Genomic DNA, 25858 nt, shown 5'->3' on the forward strand with positions numbered 1-25858 from the left:
TTAATAAATGATAAGGCCTCCTCAAGATGATCAATAACGCTCAAAGCATGCAAAAAAAAACTGGTGTCCTGAATACTCGCTTCGCATTTGAAGCCTTGGAAAGAAGCACTGGAGAAGATAATTAGAGCAATGTGCATGATTGCACTTGTGGTTGTGTGTGAACTAGAAATATACTGATTCATATATTTAATTTTTATTATTGACAAGATATTACAAGGATTTATACACAAGAAAAGTAACTAGAGTTCTGACTTCAATGACACTCACATGGAGGGGCTATCGATGAATATAGGAATCTGTTGGCGATGAGGGATAGCAAATCTAGTGTTTGTGATCATGCCCATTCACCGCCACATATAAGCTGAATTTTTTTGACGTTCTACACAAGAAAGCAACTTCAACAATAGTAACCTCGGGCTCTTATGTTTCCTCTTTTTTCTTTTTTGCCCTCAAAGTTTAAACACTGAAGCATGTAATTTTAATTTCATAGGCAGATCAATTCTTTAACTTAATTCGTTGTTAGCTTTTAGCCCGTTTTTAGATGTATCACTTAGCAAACCCAGCATCGTTTAGACCCAAGGCGGTTGTCATATCCAGCAGAATACCACATTTGAAACCCCAACTTTATAGGTGTCCACTGTATAACCTCAAATGAAGGTAAGTCAAAGGGCTTCGTCACTGCTCCTAGGAAGATCCAAGCTTCGATTTTCGTTCAAACTTGTGCCAGAAAGAAAGACGAGCCCTTTTAACTACAAATGTGAAAATGTCCTTAAATATGACCAAAATATAACGAATAAAACAAAGGGCATCTGGCATTCAAAAAATATGACCAATAAATATGTCCTTAACTAAAAATAATCCATAGCTCTAGGTATTGTAATTGACGTCCGGACCACCATGCTGTTTTAAAAATTTCCACTTTAAAAGGACATGACAAACTTGTTAATATCTTAAATACTTCAGAACTACATCATAAAGACACATGAATTATGTCTAGTTATCAACTGTTGCCATCTTCTTTCTTCTTAAAAGATGCAAAGTTTTGGACCTCCTTCCTATTATTTATGAAATCAGAAAAAGATTTATATAATAAGCATGAATACTACGCAATAAATAATAATGTCCGCATGTACTCGTCCATACAAACTGGAACAGCTATCAGATTCACATATGCAGTTATGCACTTACAGCATCAACACATATGCCATGTGGAATAATAAAGGGTGGGTTCATCTACTAAGGAACTAAGTTCTATGCAGAGCTTTGAAAGTATACAAGCACAATGACCCTACTTGCGTCTTGATCTGGCCTTCACCACAGCCAGGGCAGCTGCAACTTCTTCTTCAATAAGACACATGAATTATGTCTAGCTTTCAACTGCTGCCATCTTCTTTCTTCTTAACAGATGCAAAGTTTTGGACCTCCTTCCTATTATTTATGAAAGCAGAAAAAAATTTATACAATAAGCATGAATACTAAGCAGTAAATAATAATCTGTGGATGTACTCGTCCATACAAACTGGAACAGCTATCAGATTCACATGTGCAGTAATGCACTTACAGCATCAGCACATATGCCATGTGGAATAATAAAGGGTGGCTTCATATACTAAGGAACTAAGTTATATGCAGAGCTTTGAAAGTATACAAGCACAATGACCCTACTTGCATCTTGATCTGGACTTCACCAGAGCCAGGGCAGCTGCAACTTTTTCTTCAATAAGTTTCCTGATGTGCTCTCGAAGCAAATCAGCAGCAACCGCCAAAAGTGGGAAAGAAAATGAATGAAGAATTTAAAATAGAACCGAAAGAAACACGTAGCTTTAATAAGAACAAAAATTAATGAGATCAAGAATGAAAAGAAACATAATTATTCATTATATCTGCAAAGAAACTGGAGAAGAAATTAACCTTATCAAGAAGTTGGCACTGGATTTGAGTTGTTCGCAATTCAATAAGTTGGTTCTCATTGGCATCAGTTGATCAGATGAGTTACATGGACAGATTCAAAGCACATCACCCTCGGATAGAATATGAGGGGCATTAGATAATTATGACACCAGCCAAAAACTAGAGGAGACATGCTAGAACTCGTATGAGGAATCTTGGCATATTTTTCTTTTTCTTTAATTATTGCAAAAAGAAAACTTCACTGGAGTTTGATGAGCTAAACTCAACATGCTTTCGGCAGAGCAAGCATGTAAGCCACCTGGTCAAGCTTGATCACTATGTATTTAGAGCATGCTACCAATGAACACAAAATTTGAAAATAAAGCCAAAAGAATGAGAGATTCACCTAGGCTGATCAATTTTAGTTTCTATGAGTATAATTTAACAGCATCCTGAATAGAAAATTCGACCTAGCAAAAGTAAACTTATGAGAGGAATGTTGATTACAAAAGCAGTTTATCAATTGATACATCATGGAAACTAGATACAAGATGAGCATTACTAATACATTTGAATTTTAAATTTGAGAGAACACCGGAAGATAAGACAATATTAATAGGCAATGCATATGTAGATATGAAAACCTTTGGACACAATATTTCCATGTTGCAAATGTGCCTTAAATTTAAAACCACGAGCAACAAATTGAAATTATTAACACCAGCAGTGAGGATCATTTGGTGCATTAAGAAAGCAAAAGTATCACCATAGAAAGCATTACTAATTGGTTTTTACACGAGGGGAGTACTCTTTCATGGTCTTTTTTTCTCTAGGACTTTCTGGCAAGAAGCTTGCATGAGTATCTGAAGATTGGACAAGGGTCTTTCTCATGTACTGGAAAGCACACACACACACACACAGAGAGAGAGATGTGCTTCCTCCCATAGCCTCAATAGAACAGGTAAATGCCCTCTAAGAAAAGTTTTAATGGCAAAAAACCAAGGAAAAGTGAACAAGTACCTGAGCATCAGCACCCTTGAGAACCTGCTTCCATGGAAAAAGAAACACCGAAGCTTCTCCAAACACTAGGCTGGATACGTAAACCTATTTCTGAAACAACTAAACATACCCAGTAATAGAACCATCAAAAGAATTTTTAATTTACAATCACAAAGACATATCAAGGCTCTGTGCTGTACTCAGTAAGCATCCTACCAGCCAATGTTCCATATCTGCATCATGATCCCCTGTTTCGAGTATTTTCCCATAAATGCGCCTTCCTAACTACAAGCATCACAAGGACATTGGATCAACAATCATGAGAGTAATTCCAAGACAGCAAGAAAAAACCCCATGCAAGAGGTACCTCCATATGAACCTCAGCTGCGTCAAGATCTTCAACTCCCAAAGCACATTTGAATAGAGAAGAAATAAGAAGACGAAGAATGAAGCATTTGGAGAGCAAAAATTGGAAGCAGAGAACGTACTGTTTTCCCATTTTTAGTGACAAATTTTTTCTTGGCAAAAATCGGTGCTGAAATAGAACACTCCTGACGGTTTCCTTTTTCTATTTCCATTACATACAAGTTAATGCCGGGAAACAACTTAAAATGGAGCCATCATCCAAGCACGGCCACCTATCAGGATGTGAGGGTAATGAAATAAAAAATTTAGGACTTTTGTAGCAGTTGGGGGAAAAGTTTTAAAACAGCTTGTTTGGTGAAAGCAACATCTGTTAAAGGAAATGGCGGTAGCCTAAGATGCAGCACAATGTAATATTGATATAGGGTTGCATTTGAGATTAAGTTCGAGATGTATCTCCGCATAATTAAGTGTCGTTCACGTGACTTAACTTGGAGCCATGATGATGGTGACTGAAACCACCTTATGACTCATTGCATTGGTTACGTGTGAATTTACATGTTTAAACATTTACATAATATTTATGCTACAGAAACAATAAAAGTCCAGGAAAATGAGGAAGTACTACACCCTCTGACTCACTCCTCCCTCATTTATACAATTAAGTGTCTTTGTTGAGACCGGTCTCTTGCTTGTGCAACAACTGTTTGAATCACTTCTGAAAGATCATGCTGTTTTGTCATCCACACCTCCTATTCTATGGCATGACAACAAAATTGGAGTGCTATATCTTGTAGCGAATCCAGTTTTTTCACACCTGCACTACACATGTGAAGGTAGACTACCCTTTTGCTAGACACCAAAGGTCATATCAAAGTGCAATTTGTAAAATCTAAATAACAATTAGTAGATGGAATGATAAAGGCGCTTGGTTCAAGAAAGATCAAAGACCTTCGGATCAAGCTTACTGCAGTTTACCCTATGTTTAGCTTGAGGAAGCAAGTTAAGGGAAGTGTATATCGTAATCCAAAAGATTTTAGACAAATCTCAAGTGGTTAGAGGAGGAGATATTTAAGTCAATTAGCCATTTTGACTGACTGGTTTGCCTACAAAAGACCATAACCTCCTCTCTCCCAACCATCGGGCATGTTTCCTTCTTCGTTCCATTTTTTCCTTCATTTCCAGTCGGCCACTTGCAACTTGCATTATACTTCTCTCATCCAGCCTATGTTGTCCATCCTCAACTTTTTTGCTTTGTTCTTTTAATCTTTTTTCCCTTTGCTTTTCATTTTTTGTTGTTCAGAGCCCACTCTCCCAGCAATTTGCATCTTGGACTTATTTGATTCAGTTGTTGCCTTTTATTTTCTGTCTTGAAGTGTTGAAGATTTTTGTTGTGTTTTCTTAATAGGGTAAAACTTGAAATATAGACTTTTATTTGGCATCAAATACCTAATAATTAGTTTACCACATATGATGTGTTTGTGTTTATGTGTAAAAATGGCCCAAAACTTGACAATCCAAAAGCTTCAAGAGATACACTCTTGAAGAACCCAACAACTCCAATAGTAACACAAAACAAACCTCAAACTTGAGGAGAAGAATGCCTCTATTAATCTCAAATAGATACAAAAGAAGAGGCCTAAAAGCCTTAACAAACAAGGGTTCCAAGTCCCTTATTTATAGAACAAAAAAAGGACGGAGAAAAAGGGAGTAGCTCTTGCTTGCTCCCAACAGCTAGAAATCTAGCCACTGGAGCTGCCCAACAGCTAATTCCAAGTCCTCCTTTAGATAAAACAGAAAAAGAAAAGGGTAAAAAGGAAACGCAGAAAAAGGAAAAATACATAAACAAAGAAAAAGTTACATAAGTATCCTCAGTACCTGAATGACTAATATATGTAATATACATACATATTGATATGTATATAGATTGGGATACATACATTCTAATACTCCCCCTTAAACTTATGGTGTGATAACCGAAAGTTTGCCAAGAAGAAATTGAAACCTAACAGCAGCAAGTGCCTTGGTGAAGAAATCGCCTAGTTGATATTCAGATGGAACATAGGAGTGAGCAATAATTTTCTGAAGAAATTCTTCACGAACATAATGACAGACCATCTCTATATTTTTGTTCTTTCGTGAAATGTGTGACTGCTAGCAATATAGATTGCACTTTTGTTGTCACAATAAAACTTGACAGAATCCGTGATATGAATTCCCATATCTTTCAACAAACTTTTGAGCCACACAATTTCTATTGTTATAGATGTTGTGGCTTGATATTCAGCTTCTGTTGATGATAGAGACACCTTATTTTGTTTCTTGCATCGCTAAGAAATTAAGGAATTGCCTAAAAACACACAAAAACTAGTGTTGGAGTGCTTATTGTTGGGATCTACACCCCAATCAGCATCTGCATAAGCAACTAATTCTAATATAGAGGATGAAGACAAGAAAAGTCTTTTGTTGATTTTTTTTTCACATAACTCGCAATTAGCATTGCTGCTCCCTTGTGTACTGAAGTGGGTTTTTGTTGGAATTGACTCATAATATGAACGGCATGAGCAATATCTAGTCTGGTGCTGGAGAGATAAGGAGTAGGATTCTCTAATATCTCTCTGTCATCAATCTTCATTTTGACTCCTAGAGCTTTTGGAGTATCTACAATTTTGTTGTCTGAAATATCTGCTCTATCAATTAATCTACTATCAAACTTCATTTGTGAAAATAAATAACCACGTTTGCTAAAGGCAACTTCAATTCCAAGAAAATATGTTAGTCTTTCCAAATCAGTCATTTGAAAGCAATTCTTAAGAAATTGTTTTATCTCTATGATTCCTTTATCATCACTGCCAGTAATTACCATATCATCAACATACAACAACAAAACAATTATACCTACTAAAGTGTTTTTCACAAACATGGCAGCATTTGAATAGCAAGATTAAAAACTTTCATCAAACATAACATTACTAAATTTGTCAAACCAAGCCTTAGGAACTTGTTTTAAACCATAAAGAGCTTTATTAAGTCGTAACACTTTGTCCTAACGTAGATTAAGTCCAGGAGGGGCACTCATGAAGACTTCTTCATTTAACTTACATTTAGAAAAGCATTTTCAACATTCATTTGAAAAATAGACCATTGTTTAGTTGAAACAACGATAATAAGAGTTTTAACAGAGGTCATACGGGAAACAGGAGCAAAAGTTTCTTCATAATCAATTTTATATTCTTGAGCATAACCTTTAGCAACAAGTTTAGCCTTATACCTTTCTAGTGTCCCATCACTTCTAATTTTAACTTAATAAATCCAATGACATCCTATGGTCTTTTTCGCTATTGGTAGAGAAACAATATCCCAAGTCTCATTACCTTCAAGGGCTTTCAATGACTTTAATCCAATTTGGATCTTCTTTAGCCTGAAGATAAGATGATGGCTCATAAAATGAGTGATGTGCCATAAAATAAGCTCGATATTTAGGAGAAAAAGACTCGTATGATATAAATCGTGAGGAGGCCTAATATGTCTTTGGGAACTTCTAGGATTGGATTGATTAGTTTCTTGGGTTGCATGACATCTTCTCCTATAAACATTATTGTCTCTTGGAGGATTGAGATTAGTACTATCTTCTTTCAACTTGTTCCTCACCATAGGAATCATCATCATCATCATAATCAGTCCATAGAAAAGCATAATCTTCTAGTTGTTTGGGCTCATTTTTAAAGCCATCTTTATTTTCCAAAAAGATCACATTTCTAGTAACATATATTTTATCTCTTCCAATATCATAACATTTATAACCCTTTTGTGTTTTTGAATACCCAATGAACACACAATTAATAGCTTTGGAAGAGAGCTTGTCATCTTTGTTACTTAAGACAAAACATTTGCAGCGAAAAACCTTAAGTCTATTGTAATTTGGTCTAATATTGTGTAATTTTTCAAATGGAGAAATATGTTTCAAAAGTTTGGTAGGCATTCTATTAATCAAATATGTTGATGTCAAAACAGCCTCAGCCCAAAAGTTTTTGGAAACATTTTTGAATAGAAGAAGAGCTCTTGTGGTTTTTATAATGTGTCTATGTTTTCGTTCAGCCACTCCATTTTGTTGTGGAGTGTTTGGGCAAGATTTTTTACATACAATGCCTTTATCTTTTAGAAATTGTTGAAATTCATTTGAAATAAATTCTCTTCCTGAATAACTTCTAAAGATTTTAATGTTGGAGTCGAATTGGGTTTTGATCATGTTATTGAAATTTTTGAAGGTTGCAAATACCTCTGATTTGTGTTTGAGAAAATAAACCCAAATATGTCTAGAGAAATAATCAATAAAGGTCAAACAATACAATAATCCACCTTTAGACATATTAGGAGCCGGTCCCCATACATCTGAATGCACAAATTCAAAAGGCACTTGAGCAACAAATTTTCTATTATCAAAAGGTAAGACTTTCATTTTTGCCTTGTTACACTCATTACAATAAAAGTTTTTTGACAATGTTTTTTCAAGAAGAGAAGATAAGACATTTTTTCTAGATTTGAATGTCAAGTCTTTGATGCCAAGTTTGAATGTCACATTCTTTGATGATATGGTATGAGGGTCTTGAAAGGTCCAAAAATTCTATGTAATAGAAATCATTTATTCTAAAACCTTCTCCAATCGTCTTTTTGAATAATCGGCCTTGTTCAATCATTTGTATTATTTATATTGTGACAAAATGGCAAGAACAATGTTTGTTTTTTCTCTATCAAGACAAAGTCGATTTTCTTCTATTTGAAGTTTAGCAATAGCCTCATTCATGGATGGTGTTTTAGAACGGTGGAGCAAAGAAATTTTCATACCTTGATTTTTGCTTCTCCGTTGTCTCCCACAAATACACAGAACTTTGTGGTAGATTTCCTGTCTTCGACTGAGCTAGCATAGTTAGCATCACTATAGGCTTCCACTTCCAGGGTCTTGCCTTTTGTGAATAAAAGTCCTTTGCCAAGAGATGATTTCAGATATTTGACCACCATTAAAGCAACATCCCAATGAACTTTCCTGGGTCTTTCTGTAAATTGACTTAGTTTCCTCACTGCAAAGCTAATGTCTGGTCTGGTCATAGTAACAAAGAGATATGTATGATCGAGAATCCACTAATTCTAATTGGTCATCATGAAGATGTATGCATGGATTCATAGGTAGATTGACTGGTTTAACTCCTAGCATCCCGGTGTCCTGCAATAAATCAAGAACATACTTCCGTTTTGAGAGAACTACACCTTCCCTGTTACGAGCAACCTTTATTCCCAATAAATATCGTAGTTGACCAAGATCTTTCGTCACAAAGTGTTTTTGAAGAAACAACTTTGTATCAGAAATTTCTTGATCGGAGTCACTTGTCATGATAATATCATCAACATAAACCACTAGAACGGTCATACCCCTGGAATTCTTCTTGATAAATAGAGAATGATCAAGAGGGGATCTCGCAAAGCTACACTTTGAGACTACCTCAGAGAACTTGTGAAACCATGCACGAAGACTCTGCTTGAGTCCATAAATAGCTTTCTTCAGTTTGCACACTTTTCCGCGCTCTTCCTATCGTTGAAACCCTGACGGTTGTTGCATATAGATAGTCTCACCAAGATCACCGTACAGAAATGCATTTTTAACATCAAGCTGATACATGTGTCAATCATGGTGTACAGCCACAAAGATGATAAGATGAATGGTCCCCAACCGAGCAACAGGAGAAAAAGTCTCGAAGAAATCAACCTCGTAAGTTTGCCTATAGCCCTTAGCAACCAAACGAGCTTTGTATCTTTTCATAGAACCATCAGAATTATATTTCACTATGAATACCCACTTAGAGCCAACAATGTCACAATCAGGAGGAGGATCAACAAGTTCCCAAGTGTCTCGCTGAACTAATGCATCCATCTCATCTTGCATAACTTGTCTCCATTGGGTATCTAATAAGGTCTGTTGGTGACAAGTAGGAACTGCATGAGCAGCCAGAGCTTGAATAAACTGTTGCATACTTTTACCAACACCGTTAGTAGAAACAAATTGAGATATAAGATGCAGAGTACATTGTCACTTGCCTTTGTGAAGAGAAATAGGTAAGTCTTGATAGGGTTCAGATGGACTATGTATACTCACTTCAGATGTACTTACATCTTGAGAAACGGTTGAGGAAGGGTCATGTCGACGTGTGTAGACCAGCGGAGGATTACAAAACTTGGACACTACAGCGGGAGAATCCCCAGAAGGAGACTTGTAAGGGAATGATTCCAAAGGAATAGGTAGTGGTTCAGATGACAATGGCATCTCAGTAGAGGTAGGTGAGGAACTATAATAAGGCTGAGACTCAAAGAATGTCACATCCGCACTGATATACTCCTTGTGAGTCAAGGGGTCAAAGCATTTGTAACCTTTGTGATTTTTGGAGTAGCCAATAGAGATATACTTAATGGCTTGGGCACCCAATTTATCACGTGTGGGTCCAAGTATGTGAATGAAACATGTGCAACCAAATACTTTGGGAGCTACTAGAAATAAGTGTTATTGTGGGTGCACAAGTTTAATGGGAACCTTATTGTCAATGGAGGATGAGAGTAAACGGTTGGTCAAGTAACAAGCAGTGAGGATGACATCTCTCAAAAAATATGCAGGTAAATTAGTATGAAGCATTAGGGAGCATGCCACATTTAAAAGTTGGCGATGTTTCCGCTCAGCTACTCCATTTTCTTGGGAGGTATGGGGACAAGTAAATTCAGGAGAAATGTCATTATCAGAGTAAAATTTCATTAACGTACATTCCTTAAACTCAAGAGCCTTATCAGTGCGAATGCTTTTAACAAGAATACCAAACTGGCCTTTATTTCAATAATAAGGTTCTTGAGAGTACATATGACTTCAGACCTTTCTTTCAACAGAAAAACTCAAGTGACTCGAGAATAATTATCAACAATGACAAGAAAATAACAAAATCTAGACCTACTAGCAACTCTGCTAGGACCCCACACATCAACATGAAGAAAATCAAATAGTCTACAACTGGACAGACTAAGATTCGATGAATAACTGCTACGGGTGTGCTTGCCAAGTTGACAGGTGTCACACTAGAACAACTCTAGTATTGATAGATGGGGAAGTAGGTGACGGAGCTTGGAGACAGATGGATGACCAAGTCTGAGATGCCACTGGAAGGAGGAGGACAATGAAGAAGTCGAGATGGCTGCAATACCCACAGAATTAGACAGGAAGTTGATGCCCCCTTTCTCATAGCCTCTACCAATCGTCTTCCCAGTTTGCAAGTCTTTAAATGAACAACCACCAGAGTCAAATATAACACGACAATGTAAATCATTAATCAATAGTTTGAAAATGACCAATTCAACTCATAAGCATGAGTGCTCGTGTTCTGCAAATCATATGACCTTCACTTACCCATAGCACCGTACAAGCCTCAGGTTTTATTTTGCACCATACAAGCTATATTGAGAGAATTGAAAAGAAACATGAGACCGCTAAATTGAAGGAAAATTTTAGTAAATCAAGTCAACTTTTTTTGTTCCATTGACTATTGAACGAAGTGTTGATATGTGGAAGAAAGTAAAAAAATGTTTGGAAGGTATCAAAACAGTAGAAAAATCATTAGAGCAAAAATGGATAAGAAAATAGCTAGATTCTTTTATGCAAGTTCGCTTCCATTTAATTTAGCCAAAAGTCCTTACTAGAAAGATATAGTTACTTTGTTGGCTAATTGCAATCTAGCTGGTTACGTGCCCCTAATTGAGAACACAACTTCTAGCAGAAGAGAAAGCAACGGTTGAAAACTTATTAGAAAAAAAAAATGCATGGAATGAACATGGAGTATCTACCCTTTCTGATGGATGGACAGACATACAAAGGTGACCATTAATAAACTTTATAGCTTATTCACTTAATGGTCCAATTTTTTTAAAGTGTGTTGATGCATATGGGGAACATAAAGATGCAGAATATTTGAAATTGTTGTTCATAGAAGTGATCAAAGAAGTTGGAGAAAAGTATCTTATATAATATTTGTCGTGCAGGTATGAATTTGTCATGTGACCCTAAATATAATCATATTTTCTAAACACCTTGTATAAACATGAGAAAAAGGATGTAGGCCTTGATGACTTAGATTTCTTCAATCATGTGCATAAAGTTCTTGTAAAAAGATGGAACAAAAGCAATACTCATTTGCATTGCAATGAGAACTCTCTAAATCCCAAATATTACTCACAAAAGTGGCTGAAAGGTGGAGTTGGTTGTTTTCCTCCTCATCGAGATCCAGAAATATCAAAACACAGGTTGTTGTGCTTGGGAAGACTTTATAATTATCATCATACATTGAAGATGGTAAATAGTGAGTTTGGTAAGTTTTGAAATGGTAACTTTGATTCACTGATAGCACTTATGGCAAGGGAGGATGAAGATCCTCTAAACTGGTAGCAAACCTATGGTTTTGAGAAACCAAAATTTCAAAGTCTTGCATCAAAATTATTGTGTCAACCTGCCACATCATCATGTTGTGAAAGAAACTGGAGCACAGATGCTCAAATTTATAACATAAAGAGAAACAAACTCACTAGCACTGGAGCAGATGATCTGGTTTATGTTCACTCCAACCTACAACTGCTATCTCAAAAGTTGTAATGGTTTCAGGTATATTTTATTTTAATCTTTTATATGTATAAATCATATTCAATAATTGTTTGCTTGTTTGCGTATTTTCAAATTAAATATTAAGTTATATTACATTGCAGTTCTGGAACGTCTAAATATTGGGATGTAAATTAGGAGGAGCCTCACTTTGATGGAGAACATGATTTGAATACTTCTAATATGGACTCTGAGGAGCCAATGATTCCATCCAATTTGGATGACATTGATGACCTAAATCAATGACATCACATTTGCTAGATGAAATCTTTTACTGAAATCAATGCCAAATTTGAAAATCAGTGACTAATGGAAACAAGCCATTCATTTGTCCATGCAACACCCTCCAACCATCCACTAATGAAAGCAAAGCTACAGTAACCTGAAATCAATGCCAAATTTGAAATCGGATGTGTCCCTCTTGTCAAGACATACAAACAACAAGCAAAGAGGTGGAGGTAGAACACAAGCATTGAACTCGCACCTAATAATTCTCCAAAATATTTAGGTGAACCTGAATCTTGATGTGAGAAACAACAGAATCCAGCACGTAAAGATAGAAGTGCAACAACATTGCTTTGCAATATCTCATCCTCCCCAATACTACCTCAAACTGAAGAAGATTAAAGCGGAATGAAGCATAACAAACTTGGGTGTTAAATTATAAGAAACGTAGGTAAAGAATAATTTCATTTTGCATCTAGAAGACCTTCGAACTTCACCTACCATGTGTACATTAATTCCCGACAAAAAAACAAAGAAAAAAACAATCTAACCTGAAGCTTTAACACAATAGTGGCGTAAAGCCGTAAACCATAATTTCTGATTCGATCAAGTACTATAATTCAGAAAAAAAAAACTACTTAGAAGCACTGATCAAAACAAAAAAAAATGGAAACCCAAAACTCGAGGGAAAGTTAAAAATGAGTTGAAAAGCAAAAAAAGAAAAGAATTAATAAATATACAAGTAGAAATGAAAATTTTGGAAAGCCAGAACGAAGAAACGAAACACGATGAATGAAAAATGAAAGATACCTTCCATGGATGCCTACGTCCTTAATGTGCAAGTGATTTCCACATAGACTCGTGAAAACTTCACAAAAGTTTGCAGCAGAATCAAGATGAGGATAGGAACGCTCTGAAGCCGAATGGATGCAAATTAACAAGGCAAATTCTCCATGATGGACAAAGAAAATGTCTGCATGAACCTAATTGATCAGTTTTTCAATTGAGAGAGAGGAGTCGTGATCATAAATAAAATGCAGAAACTAAATGCAATGGGTTATCTTCTCGATACATTGGTGATGATCTGGATCAAAAACCACACCTAAAGCATAAAATATATCTGAATGTAACTGAAGATAACAGAAGCATCAAATCTTGTTACCACCTAAGAGCTTTGTGAGAAGTATGAGTGCAAGATCTTCAGTCCATTGGAATGCATCCTGTGACCACCTAAGAGCCTCAATCAACTCCTACCTCTCAAAAAAAGGGTACATTGGGTGCCCTAAAAACCGTGGAGAGAGAAGCTCTGAGCAAGAGGTCTCGTGGGGAACAGGGGTCTCAACTGGGAACCCCCCTGGCACTCACCAGGGGATGGAGACGAGCGGGGAGAGGAAGACGTGTGGGCAGCCAGTAGGGGGGATGTAGATGGGCGGGCAGAGGGAGACGCACAGGCAGATCACCGGAGGGATGGAGAGGAGTGGGCAGATGGACCTAGATGATCGGATCGACTTCCCTGATTTGGGGAAGTCTGTTGGTACCACCAAAGTGGATGGAGATATGTGTGAGGAATATCACCGGAGCAGAATGGAAGAAGAACGAGGTAAGGCCCCTATGGTTCGCTGAATGATGCATGTTTTTAGCAAGGTAGTGGTGGTGCTGATGCCACTCCTCGAAGGAATGGCTTGCTAGGATGGGCAAAGGTCGTTGCTGGCAGTCAGGAGAAGGAACTTGAAGATTGTCCGGCGGTGACCGTAGACAGATCTGGAGAGGAACCTACGATGGTTTTCCCTACTGAAGCATATCAGAGAATGAAGGACATGTACTGGTTCGTTGCAGTGGCTGGATTCTATGGAGGATGATCGAATACAAGCATGGATTACAGATATGTCTTTCATACCTTATGTAAGCTTTGGGTTAACGTTCGCTGCCCAAATTTTTCTGTCATTGGGAATGGGAGGTTTTTAGTGTGGGTGAGTTCTAAGGAAGAGCTCAATGAGGTCCTGCGAAAAAAATGGGTTGTTGGGGGCCGCTTTCTTATTACCAGTCGGTGGAAGCCAGGGTTTGAATTACGCCTGCATGAGGAGGAATCTATTTCTCTATGGATTCGTCTGCCTCAGCTTCTAGTTCTATTCTGGAATTTGTAGCTCAATGAGGTCCTGTGAAAAAAATGGGTTGTTGGGGGCCGCTTTCTTATTACCAGTCAGTGGAAGCCAGGGTTTGAGTTACGCCTACATGAGGAGGAATCTATTTCTCTATGGATTCGTCTGCCTCAGCTTCTAGTTCTATTCTGGAATTTGTATAGTTTTAAAGCCATCGCACAGGGTCTGGGGGCATCCTTTGTGAGAGCAGACGAATGTACACTACATAGGGACAAGCTCGGCTTTGCACGTTTGTCCATTGAAGTTCCTCTCAACTTTCAACTTGTGGCCAAGATCAAGTTGGAAGTAAGGGAGTCCAAGATAATACAAGAAGTGCTCTATGAATCTAAAATTAGATTTTGCTATGTATGTGGCACAAACTCTCACTATGAGGATATGTGCAAGAATCGGGGGACAGTTGAGAAACTGGTTGCAGAGGAGCAGGCCTGGAAAAAGGTCTTAGTGATTAAAAAAGATAGAGGAGACCTTCAAAGAAGTGACTCTGGTGGGAGGGAAACTTATATAATAGATCCGCAGCCCTTAGTAATCAGCTTGACAAGGGTGAAGGGACTGGCACTCAACTCGATTGAAATATGGGTGTTAATCCATCTTGTAATGTTGAAGATGGGGGTGAATTCTCTCATCAACAAAAAGAGGTGAAGAAGGCGGGCACTAATGAGCGCAAGACGTATAATAAAAGAGGCATGAAAGGGGGGGAAAACTCTATAGCTGGGGAGGGAGAGGAAAGAAAGGTTGATAGCACTGAAAACAAAATGACTAATCCTTTTTTCAGTATTAAAAAGCAAGTAGATAACAGTGCTGGTGGTCAGGTAGGCCCATCAAGGTTCAGGTTCACATCTGGGTCCAAGGACAACCCCTCAATTAAGGAGTCATCGATAACCTGTCTAAGACGGAAGGGTCAAAGCAGGTTTCAGCCATTGAAGAGGCACCTGAAAATAGGCAGAGGTGGACCCGAAAGTCTAGAAGGTTTGCTAGCAAGGGAAAGAAGGGTTGTCCTCCTATAACACTGCTTAATTTGGAAGATGTCCTTCTATATAGCTGTAATGGCTCCAAAAAAAAGGAAAAAGGTGACTAAAAATATGCATCCTACCATTATGGAACTCTCCCAAGACAGAGGTAATGAAAGGAAAAGGATATAGTCCTCGAGACTGATAGTACTGCTAGTGAGGTAGCATCATCTCCTACCCATGAAAATCTTTAATTGGAATATTAGAGGTCTTGCTAAGAGACCTGCGCAACACGAATTGTATCTTATCTTCAACAAGTTCAAACCCTCTATAGGGTTTATTCTAGATTCCATGATTACCACTCACAGGATGAAGGTGATCATGGAAAGATATCACACTTATAGATATGTGGCTAATGCCGAGGGGCCAGATGGTGTTGTTAGAGTCTTATGCATGTAGAATGAGGAGGAGATGGAAGCTTCTGATGTGGTCGCCCATTGAAACTGGGTTGGTGTCTCTTTTCGTAGATTAGCGGACAATAAAGTTTTTGTTGTGTTTGGTGTCTATCTGCCACCAAGGTTTGGGGAAAGACTACAAAGCTTTTACTAACTTGAGGCCCTTGTGTCTAGAGTTGAAGGGCCGGTAATGTTGATTGATGATTTTAACGCCATGCTGAACAGATGTAACAAATTGGGATCAGCACCTTCAGTTGGCTTCTGTTTATCCTTTAGTTGTTTCATCTATGCTTGCGGGTTAAAGGAGGTTGAAGACAAACATAAGAGGTTCGCGTGGTTGAATTATAGACAAGGACAAGATTTTGTGCAATGTAAGCTGGACTGGTGCCTAGTGAATGATGAGTGGCAAGCCAGATTTGGAGGGCAGGGTAGTCTGAAGGTTCAAACTTATGCTAGCTCGAACCACTATGCGCTTATCTATCAAATCATGGATGCTAGTGATGAGCACAGGGGTAAGAAGCCTTTTAGATTCTTTAAGCCTTGGTTGATAGACAAAGAAGGAAAGAAAGTGATGTTGGAAGCATGGAGAGGCGATATCAGAGGGTGCCCCACGATGCGTCTCCTTGTTAAACTTAATCGAGTTAGAATGGTTGTTGTAGTTTGAAATAAGAATTCATTTGGCAACCTTGCTGATAACATTGCAAACCTTCAAAGCAGTTTGGAGGTTTGCAGGGAGCATGTGGAACAAGGTAGTGAACGTGCACTAGAAGATGACCACAGGGTTAGGCAGCAGCTTTCTCAAGCCCTCCTCATGGAAGAGGTAATGTGGAAGCAAAGGGCTCGTATACGATGGCTTGCAGAGAGGGTGATAAAAACATGTCCTTCTTTCATGCGATGGCTAAATCTAGGCAAACTAAACGCAAGATCAGAAGCCTAGAATGTGATGGAATCGAATATGTTCAAACTTCAAAGTTGGCAAATTCTTGAAGTGTGCACGGATTACTTTAAAAAGGTCTTAGCTACGGATGAATCGTAAGGGAATTTGTTCAAGGGTCTTGATAACATAGATACGGTCACAGATGCTGATAATATACAGCTTTTACAGCTCATCTCGGTGGAGGAGATGACAGCAGCAGTGTGGAGTTTAGATAATGACAGTACAGTTGGCCCGAATGACTTTCCTAATTATTTCTTTCAGGAGTGTTGGGAGATGGTTAAGACTGAAGTGATGGGTGTTGTACAAAACTTTTTCTCATCTAGGAAAATAATGTGGAGTGTCAATGAAACTATGATTTGCCTCATTACTAAAAATGATAACTCTAAGAAAGTTGAAGATTTCAGACCTACTTCCTTATGCAACACTACGTATAAGATCATTGCGAAGGTTATTGTTAACCGAATGAAAGGCATCCTCGGCCATATTATATGGGTGAATGAGACCATAAACTCTAAGGAGTTTTGGGACAAAGGAGGCTGACTTGATTTGATGAAAGCATATGATAGAGTCTCCTGGGATTTCTTAGCTAATAGTATGCAGTTGTTGAGATTTCATCCCACTTGGATTGCCAGAGTCATGAAGTGTGTTACCTCTGTCTTATGAAGTACTGGTGAATGGCAGGATGGGAGAGAAATTTGATGGGGGGCGTGGACTACGACAAGGCGACCCTTTGTCCTCCTATCTCTTCCTTATTGTTATGGAAATGTTCAATAAACAACTCATCAAAGAAACGATTAGCAAAAACATCATTGTTCCTAAAATCTGGAGTGTGAGGACTAATGGATGTGCTATGTTGTTTGCCGACAATGTGATTATGGTAGTCAAGGCTATTAAAAAAACTATGACTACCATCAAAGTTGTTTTGCAAGATTTTGATTGTCTTGCTGGCATGAAGGTGAATATGCAAAAGTCTATGATTTCTGCTAGGACTATGGTTGATTTCCACATGGGAGAAATTCAGAGTATATTGCCATGGTCTAGTGGAAGCCTCCCTTCGGAGTACCTCAGTTTACCTCTTTTCTTGGGCAATCTCACAGAAGATCTGTGCTTACCACTCCTCACTAAGGTGGAGAAGAGGTTGGCTAGATGGAAGGCACGGATTTTGTCCTATGCCGGTCGGCTATGTCTCATCTGCTATGTGTTAATGACCTTGCCTTACTATTGGATGATGGCTTTTAGATTACCTAAGGTCATCTTAAAGGGAATCAAACAAGCTTGTATCAAATTCTTGTGGAATGAGGTAGAATAGTCTAGACACATGCATCCAGTTAAATGGGAGTGATTGTGTTTGCCCCTAGAAGAAGGAGGAGTTGGTATAAGAAGGCTGGAAGAGGTCAACAAAGCAATGGTAGCCAGCAGATGTTGTCGGATGCTGACCAACAAGGACCCCTTGGGCCAACATTTTTAAGGAGAAATATTTGAGCTCCCACAGTCTATGGACACTCAAGAGATCCCTTAATCCAAGCTGGGGCTGGAAAGGTTTGAGATGGGGTTGGAGCTGGCTACAAAACAAAGTTGAGTGAAAAGTGGGGAATGGAGAACAAATCAGATTTTGAAAGGATGGTTGGTTGGGGCATGTTCTTATCAATAAGGTTGATGGAAATGGGTATGTGTTGTTGTGTAGTGAGGACAATATCAGTATTCGTGAAGTAACTTGTGTTAACCAAGAGAGTCTGACCCTTGCCATGGCTACGCACTTTGGTGTGTCTACAGCTAACATTAGGCTAAGGGATGCAGAGGATAGTCTAGTTTGGAGTGGTGATGGTAAGGCGAGCTTCAAGGCAGGTGAGATTATCAACAAATGTCGCATTGAGGGTGTTAAAGAGTCATGGAGGAGGAAGATCTGGGCTAGCTACACCCCGGCCAAGAGCTGCTGGCACTCCTACATCGCTTGTGAAGGCAGACTGCCCACTCTTGATAGTATTCAGAAGACTAGGATTCATCTAGCTAACCGTTGTTCTTTTTGTTGTTGTGCTGAGGAGACAAATGCTCTTGTCTTAATAAATTGTAAAATAGCAAAGGAAGTATGGAGGTACATTGTTGCAAAGTTCGATATAGTGAAATCTCCCCAAGGAGACATTGCAGATGCATTCAAGAGATACTGTGGACACCATTGCCTCGAACAACAATAGGATGTTAATCAATATTGTTAGAACGTCTACTAGGCATGGCTCGAAAATAGCTGGTCTAAGCTATGTGGACAATGGCCAAATGGGTTGTGTGGTGATTATCAAGGCTTGTGGAAGGATTCATGAAGGTGAAATGGAGGTCTTGGAACGCATTCTTAGGTTTCATAAGGATTATGGTGGTGACTATGTTATTGTCTCCCCTATTAAAGATTGGGTGAGGAAAACTAGACAAGGTTTTGAAGGAAGAAGGCCAATTACTAGCTGGACTAGGTATATTGACCAATGAGAATTTTATGGAGTAGAGTGTTGCAACAGTTGACATAGGACGGCTGATCATGGATCATGCCAATGATCCACATGATTATTTTGCTGACTTGAAAATACACATGCATAGCTTGTAGGTTATGGTTGTCTTCATTTTTTGGGTGAAGGCTTGGGTTAATCCTTTGTGCTTCTAGTTAAGGTCTTTGCTGACCTTCCCTTGTATATAACTATTTTGTTGGAATAAAGGTAAGGGGCCTAACCCCCAAGCAAGCTATTTACTTCAACTCCTACTCGTCATTATTGGTTTGGAAGACTCAGTGCCAAACATATTTGCTGGATCTGAGTCCATTGGATATCAAATCTGAACTTACATTGCACATTCTAGAAGGTGACAGCTAAGGCTATCCCAAGAGGGTGGGACACAAGTAGCGGGTCCTAAAACCAAGAGCTAAGATGAGTCTGGTATAGGGTCCACTTTCACGAATCTTAGAACTGGCCCACCCTTGAAGGGGTATACAAAATGCTGGTTCGAAAGCGATATCCAGATGGTGTTATCTGGGTAGAGGGCCAGATTAATGATTTCAACTGGTATAGTGGCAGGGGTGGAAAATTCTTATACGAATAATGCATAATGCTCTTAGGTATATTAGATATCCGCATACATCTGAAAGTTGTAGAAATTATTAGACATAAAGCCATGACTAAAATAGGATTCTCTTGTCCGTTCAGTGAGCTCCATTAGCTTCATGAATTGCAACTTTAAATAATGGCTGATCTACATGGAGTATATAAACCGTTGCATGCACACACACAGAGACGTCATTGCTATGAAACACTCGTGTTGTTGAGGAGAGGAGATAGGAGAGGAAGGAGGGACAGTGAGCTCTGCCTTTGTAGTACTTGAAAAATTTAAGAAGGAACACCCATCCTTTGGGCCAATAACAAATAGACAATCAACCTTTAAACTGCCAAAATAAGCCCTCATTTTTTCCATAAGAGTCAAAAAGCCTCATTTCAAAAAGAAATATTAAAATACAAGCCCAATTTACAAATTTAACCTTCAATATCATGATTAATTTTTAAAATCATAACGCCTGTCGCTGGTAATGGTACATCGACCATCTGTTGACCTTCGCCTCATCGCACCGGGGCGAGGCCTCGAACTCTCTCACTGGAGAGTTGAGAATGCTGTCAGATGAGCAAGGTCGGGGTTCCCATTTCCCAACTCTCGCCGAGCAGCGAGGGCATTGAGGGCGGGGTGGCTCGACATCCCTCGTTGGATAGCAAAATGCTGTCTAGTAAGGGAGGTCCAGGCCCCAACCGTCGCGGGCAAGCATCGAGGGTGGAGTGCCCGACCTTGCTGTCCATGCTACATAGAAAGGGTAGAGGAAATTGTAGAAAACAAAATTTGTGGAAGAAATCATCTCAAAAAAACAAGCAACATAGTTATAAAATACTAGAGACCATACTTAGATAAACCAACCAACTACTGACCAATTTAATGCTAGAAATTTCAAGCTTTTTCCTAGATTTTGAGAAAAATCCACTGGCGGTAACAGTGTTCAGTTTTGCCCCAAAATTTAATCAATTGTTGTTTTTTTGTCAAATATTGATTCAAAATCATTCCAAAATGTCTTCAAGAAAAAGCACCAATTTAATCAAGTTGGACACCCACGTTTGCATCAAAACTCATGAATAAGAACACATCCAACACAGAAAACAACGATTTTGATGAAATCCAAACAATGTCTCGTTTTTTTCTGAATCTCGTTTCAAAATCATCTAAACTGATCTTAAGACTCATTGAGTACAAAATGAATCAAAACCGACAAAATATTTGGAGACTTTGGATTGGAATCACCGTTGCACAATTTTCAGGCAAGTTTCTGATCTTTCCGATGCTTAGATCTGGTTTTTGAATAAACTTTCAAATGACAAACAAAACAAAAATTAAACATCTTGATTTCCAACTATTTAACAAACAATCACAAATTTTAAGTCGAGTCAAACTATCTTGCTTTTCACCCCTTGCAGATTGGGGTGACACCCATAGCCGCATAGGCCTTTTTTTTTATTTTTTTTATAAGTTTCACTTGAATTTAAAGGGTTAGATTGCAAATCAATCTTATATTTTAATGTTTCTTTATGCAAAGGGGCTGTTGTGAATTTCTTGAAAAAGTTAAGTGCTTATTTGTGATAGTTGAAAGGTTGAGGATCTACTTGTTATTGGCCCAAAAGTTGGGTTGTCCTTTGTATTTGTAAATTTTTTATAGAAATTAATGTTTTGCATCTAAGTGCATTGGGGTATTATACACCGATAAATTTCTCGAGTATAATGCAGCAAAGTTGTACATCTCAAGATATATCTCAAAAATATCTTGACATCAATTTTTTAAAAAATCTAAAACATTTAATAAATCCTGAAAGTTATAAAAAATTTAAAATTAATAAAAAATATGAAAAAAAAAACTCATATAATATGCATATAATACCTGTTTTTTCACGCTTTTTTTCCTATTGCTTTTTTTAAAAAAATGAGTCTAATTGCCGTTTTATATGACTGTCTTGTTTTCATGCATTTAACATGTTTTTTTCAATTAAGACGCATTTTATGTGACAATGGTCTGCAAGGGCAAAATATACAAAAAAATCATAGGTTCCCTCATATCTTCGCTCTCTTTCATCAAATCAGCCACGTGATCTAGCAGGTTGAAAAGCTAATTGACACATCTTTTATGAGTATGGAACGCAAAAGTTGTTCCGCACTCAATTAAAATAAACAGTTAACAAATAAATACACAACTTTGAAGAGAAAATCTCAGAGTCACTTTAATGATAGTTTCGATAGACAATAACAAAAAACTCGTATTGGACATCAAAATATCTTTTATCTGCCACAGGAGAAGTGGTTGTTTATCTAAAGAGCATTTCACACTATTTTATATGAAAATTTGATATTCTTTGTGAGCAGGTGTTGAGAATTTAACTTAGAATTTTGAGTGCCTATTAACCAGCAAGTTTAGTATTTAACACCCAAACATTAAACTTTCTTTATAATTTACACACACACAGTTACTTATATATATTCATACAATTACTAGATTCCTCCATCCATCTCTCCATTTGGATTTCTCACACACTAAAAAACTAAAACCATCGCTAAAAGCCTTTAGCCATAGGCTTTGTACTAATAACCTTTTAGTTTTTTAGCCAATTTTTGAATAGTAACTAAATCAGGCGGCTGTGATCATTTGACAACATTTAGCAGCCATCTAATTTCTAATATATATATATATATATATATATATATATATATATTAGAAATCAGCTGCTTGCCTTTGGGGCCAGAATTCTTTTTTACCATTAAAAACCATGGTAAAATGAGCATTCTGTCACTAAATACTGCGACCAAACAATAACGTCACCAAGGCCTCTGTGTAATGGTTTTCAATGATAAAAAAAAAATTGTGTGACACATTTAAAGAGATCCATTTCCTTCTATGGTTTCACACCAGAGTGGATCATGTTTTCCACAACATTCATCTAAGGAGTATTTATTTTTTTGGCTGCCTTAAGAAAATTTATCTTCACTGGATAATGTAAAAAATGGTTGTGTGCATAATGAATATTTTTCACTTACCACTTCTTTGAGCTTAAGTCCAGCTTAATAGACATCCGTGCCTTGCAACCACATCTAGTACTTGCATATTCTTTTTTTGTGTCTCTTTTTTTATTCTTCAAATTATTTTTCTTGCAAGCAAATTATTTGTAATATACAAGTCACCTCCACGTTTCTTCTTTGAGTCACGTATAAGTGTGTCAAAACAACTCTGCCTTGCATAAAAATTATAAAAAACATAAGCTTTGGCATCACTATCAAACTTCATTCCCAGTTTTGGCACAAACTCACTGCCAACATTTGGGACTAACTTTATCTCATTCGCACTATCATCAATCAAATGATTATTTGTTGCATAATTGCCTGTTGCATATGTTTCATCCTCTTCATGAATTGTGTCATCTAATTCAACGTCTAAATTCTTTATGACATCATTTACATCTAATATCGTCATCATTTCGTTCACATTCAGTAGAGACATGCCTTCACCTGTCCTTGCAGACATGTCCAACTTCCTCGCAACATTGGAACTGGCAGAGCTGCAACTCTAAAATTTTGTTGACAACATTCCTAGGACAACAAGAATTAGCAATTACAACATACTATAACAATTTAATAAATGCAAAGAACCGATTACATTGCAATAAAGATGAACTCATTATTTAGGGTTAAATGATGTAACAGAAGTTAAACAATCTTGATGTTACCACGAACATTAATTCTAAGCCACAGTTTAAGATGAATGTTATGGGCAGTGAACATGTGTGATTGTCAAAAACCACTCTAGAACTAACAACAACTAATTATGGTATGTAAACATGCTTTAGTGAACATGTGTTATTTGATGTATATAGGCAAGGAACAGGATCTAGTGATAACTGATTCAACAAACCAATGTGCAAAGGATGAACATTGTGCAAAGGCTAAACCATAAAGGATTTTAATAAATAAACAAACAAGCACTTCAGGTGAACAAAGTTGAAAGGGGAAATTATGCATCTTCACGATTCAACAGGAATATAATCAGATTTATAGCTAGAGGACCATCAAATATCACATACGCAGATATACCATCAACCACAAGCATAGTAGACACATTGGTTAAGAAGCAAATCGTAAACAATCAGTGATAAAAACACAACCTAAAATGGGGGGAAATCGAAGCAGGCGAGAGATTCAGAGAGGGAAGGGGATGTGAGTGGCTGGGGATATACCTACGGTGGGGAAATACCTCAAACGAAATGGGAATTAGGGCAACGTTGTGGGGTTTCAACGATGAAGAACTTGCACAAGAAAAGCACTGGGCGTCAGGGAGGGAAGATATGTTTTCTAGTTTAGGGAAATATATGCAGATGTAAAACATTGGTCTTTCTTACCCAATGATTCGTTTGATGCAGCCGAACGATGCCGACCTGGTGTTCTTCCTCGCGAGGCGTCTTCTTCTGTTGTGCATTCAATGTTTGGCGCTGTAAGGGATCGCAGGGCAAGGGGCGAGTGGCTAGTGCATCTGACCGTTGAGAGAGAGGCACAGGGCGAGGGGCGAGAGGGCGAAGTTATCAACCTGCGAGAGAGGGCACAGGCGGACGAGGGCATCTGATTGTGCGCGAAAGAGGGCACAGGGCGAGGAGCGAGTAGGAACGAGGGGAGAGAGACAGACAGAGAGTACAGAACGAATGTGTGACTTTGGGACAGCGAGCGGGCATCCCTCGTGACTCGTGAGAGAGGCGGATAATTAAAACGTGCGGTGATAGTCGTTCGATCGCACCAGATCGATATATACCTTGAGGAATCTTAAACTTATCCAGTAAGAAAAATTCCACAACTCCAAGTGTTTTTTTTGGCCAAAGTATAATAAAAGTAAATCTAAAAAAATTGCTATATTTGCAACTTTTTCCTACAAAAAATTCAGAAATTCATGACATTGCTGAAAAAACTTATTTGATTAACTCGGTTTGGGTGCAACTTCATGAGGTTGCTTGTATTAAATATGTTAAAAATTGTGCAGTCACTTTAAAGGTCTTAAAGGGCTACTGAATAACATGAAGTGTGGGTAACAAATTTTGAGAAATACTCATCAAACTCTCAAGTTTTCATTTTTAAACAGACGAAAGTTAAACAACTAGTGTTGTTTCCATGAGATTGATCACTCGAGCACGTCCTATAATTTGATGGACGGGTTGGTACTACCAATTGACTTATTTCAATTAATGTTGGGCCGTGCTTGGGCTGGGACCAACATTTGGTTGGGTTGAGTACGACTTGGTTAGACAAAAATATTATTATTAAACTTTTTAAATATATATTTTAATCTTTTTGTATTTATATATAAAATATAAATATTTTAACTTCTTTTAGAGTAAATCGAGTAGGGGTGTCAATATATCCAATTTGAATTGGAGATTCAAACGAACCGGTACAAAAAATTCAGATATGAAAAAAAAATTAATATTCAATTAAAAAATAGGATTGAATTCGGATTTAATAAATAGCATCCGATCGGCTTTGGATATCGATTCAGATCGAATTCATTTTTAGACAAATATCCTATATCTAATGCTATTACATTTTGAAAATTGGTAAAATCCAGATCAAGATTCGGATTCAGATATGAATATAAAAATCGGATTCGGATTGTAAAATTCGATTTCATATTCAAATTTGGATATGACTTTTCTTTATTGGTATTTGAATATCCTAGAGGGTTTTTTCTCAAGGTAGATTTTGAAGCAATAAGCTACAATGCAAATCCTATTTTTAACTTGAGGGATTTTCTCAAAGAGAAATTTATCACGTACCTTCTCAAACAGATAATGTTTAATTTTTACATGAGAAGTACTATACCCATGAAAAGTTTACCTATAACTTGCAAGAGCCAAGTTTTATCGATCTGAACGAACGTTAAGCTGCAGAGTTACGGACTCAGCAGCTTCGTCCCTTTTTTTTGCTATGTTGGATTAGTTTCTTCTTTGGTATCTCAATGATAATCGATATAGAAAACCATTACAGATAGTATCTCTAGATTCTTGAATCTGCCATCCTGTATCTTGAATATGCCATCCTGTATTGTTTTGGGCAAAATGTTCTCGGCAAAATGTTCGTGCAATCATGGCTTAATACAAATATGGTTTAAA

General features: G+C 37.7%; 1 protein-coding gene across 28 annotated transcripts; it reads right to left on the reverse strand.

Moving 5' to 3' along the window:
* Positions 1-1058: 1058 nt before the first annotated feature.
* LOC126409222 (uncharacterized) lies at positions 1059-24464 on the reverse strand. Of its 28 annotated transcripts, none has more exons than XR_007572036.1 (8): positions 24104-24464; positions 23942-24010; positions 23217-23297; positions 12968-13130; positions 3106-3174; positions 2911-3000; positions 1666-1728; positions 1059-1428 (listed from the first exon to the last, which is right to left on the reverse strand). XR_007572036.1 is itself a non-coding variant. In XM_050075188.1 (6 exons), the coding sequence occupies exons 1-5, from the start codon at positions 24178-24180 to the stop codon at positions 2995-2997; spliced, it is 285 nt and encodes a 94-aa protein (XP_049931145.1). In that variant the 5' UTR covers positions 24181-24464; the 3' UTR covers positions 1059-1428; positions 2911-2994. The 28 variants fall into 28 exon arrangements, 4 of the variants coding, with proteins under 4 accessions (XP_049931145.1, XP_049931142.1, XP_049931143.1 ...); XR_007572024.1 differs by having other exon boundaries at positions 2911-3009; XR_007572023.1 differs by having other exon boundaries at positions 1912-3009.
* Positions 24465-25858: the final 1394 nt, after the last annotated feature.

This window comes from Nymphaea colorata, chromosome 14, assembly GCF_008831285.2.
Source record: "Nymphaea colorata isolate Beijing-Zhang1983 chromosome 14, ASM883128v2, whole genome shotgun sequence".
In the NCBI taxonomy this organism is placed as follows: domain Eukaryota; kingdom Viridiplantae; phylum Streptophyta; class Magnoliopsida; order Nymphaeales; family Nymphaeaceae; genus Nymphaea; species Nymphaea colorata.

Excerpts from the sequence above, each read along its gene's own strand:
- LOC126409222 (XM_050075185.1), bottom strand. The coding sequence starts at position 24,180 with ATGCACAACAGAAGAAGACGCCTCGCGAGGAAGAACACCAGGTCGGCA. Across the intron at positions 24,011-24,103 it reads TGCATCAAACGAATCATTGG|TTCTTCATCGTTGAAACCCC; the intron begins GTAAGAAAGACC and ends TTCTTGTGCAAG. Across the intron at positions 20,478-23,216 it reads GGACATGTCTGCAAGGACAG|CATGGACAGCAAGGTCGGGC; the intron begins GTGAAGGCATGT and ends CTTTCTATGTAG.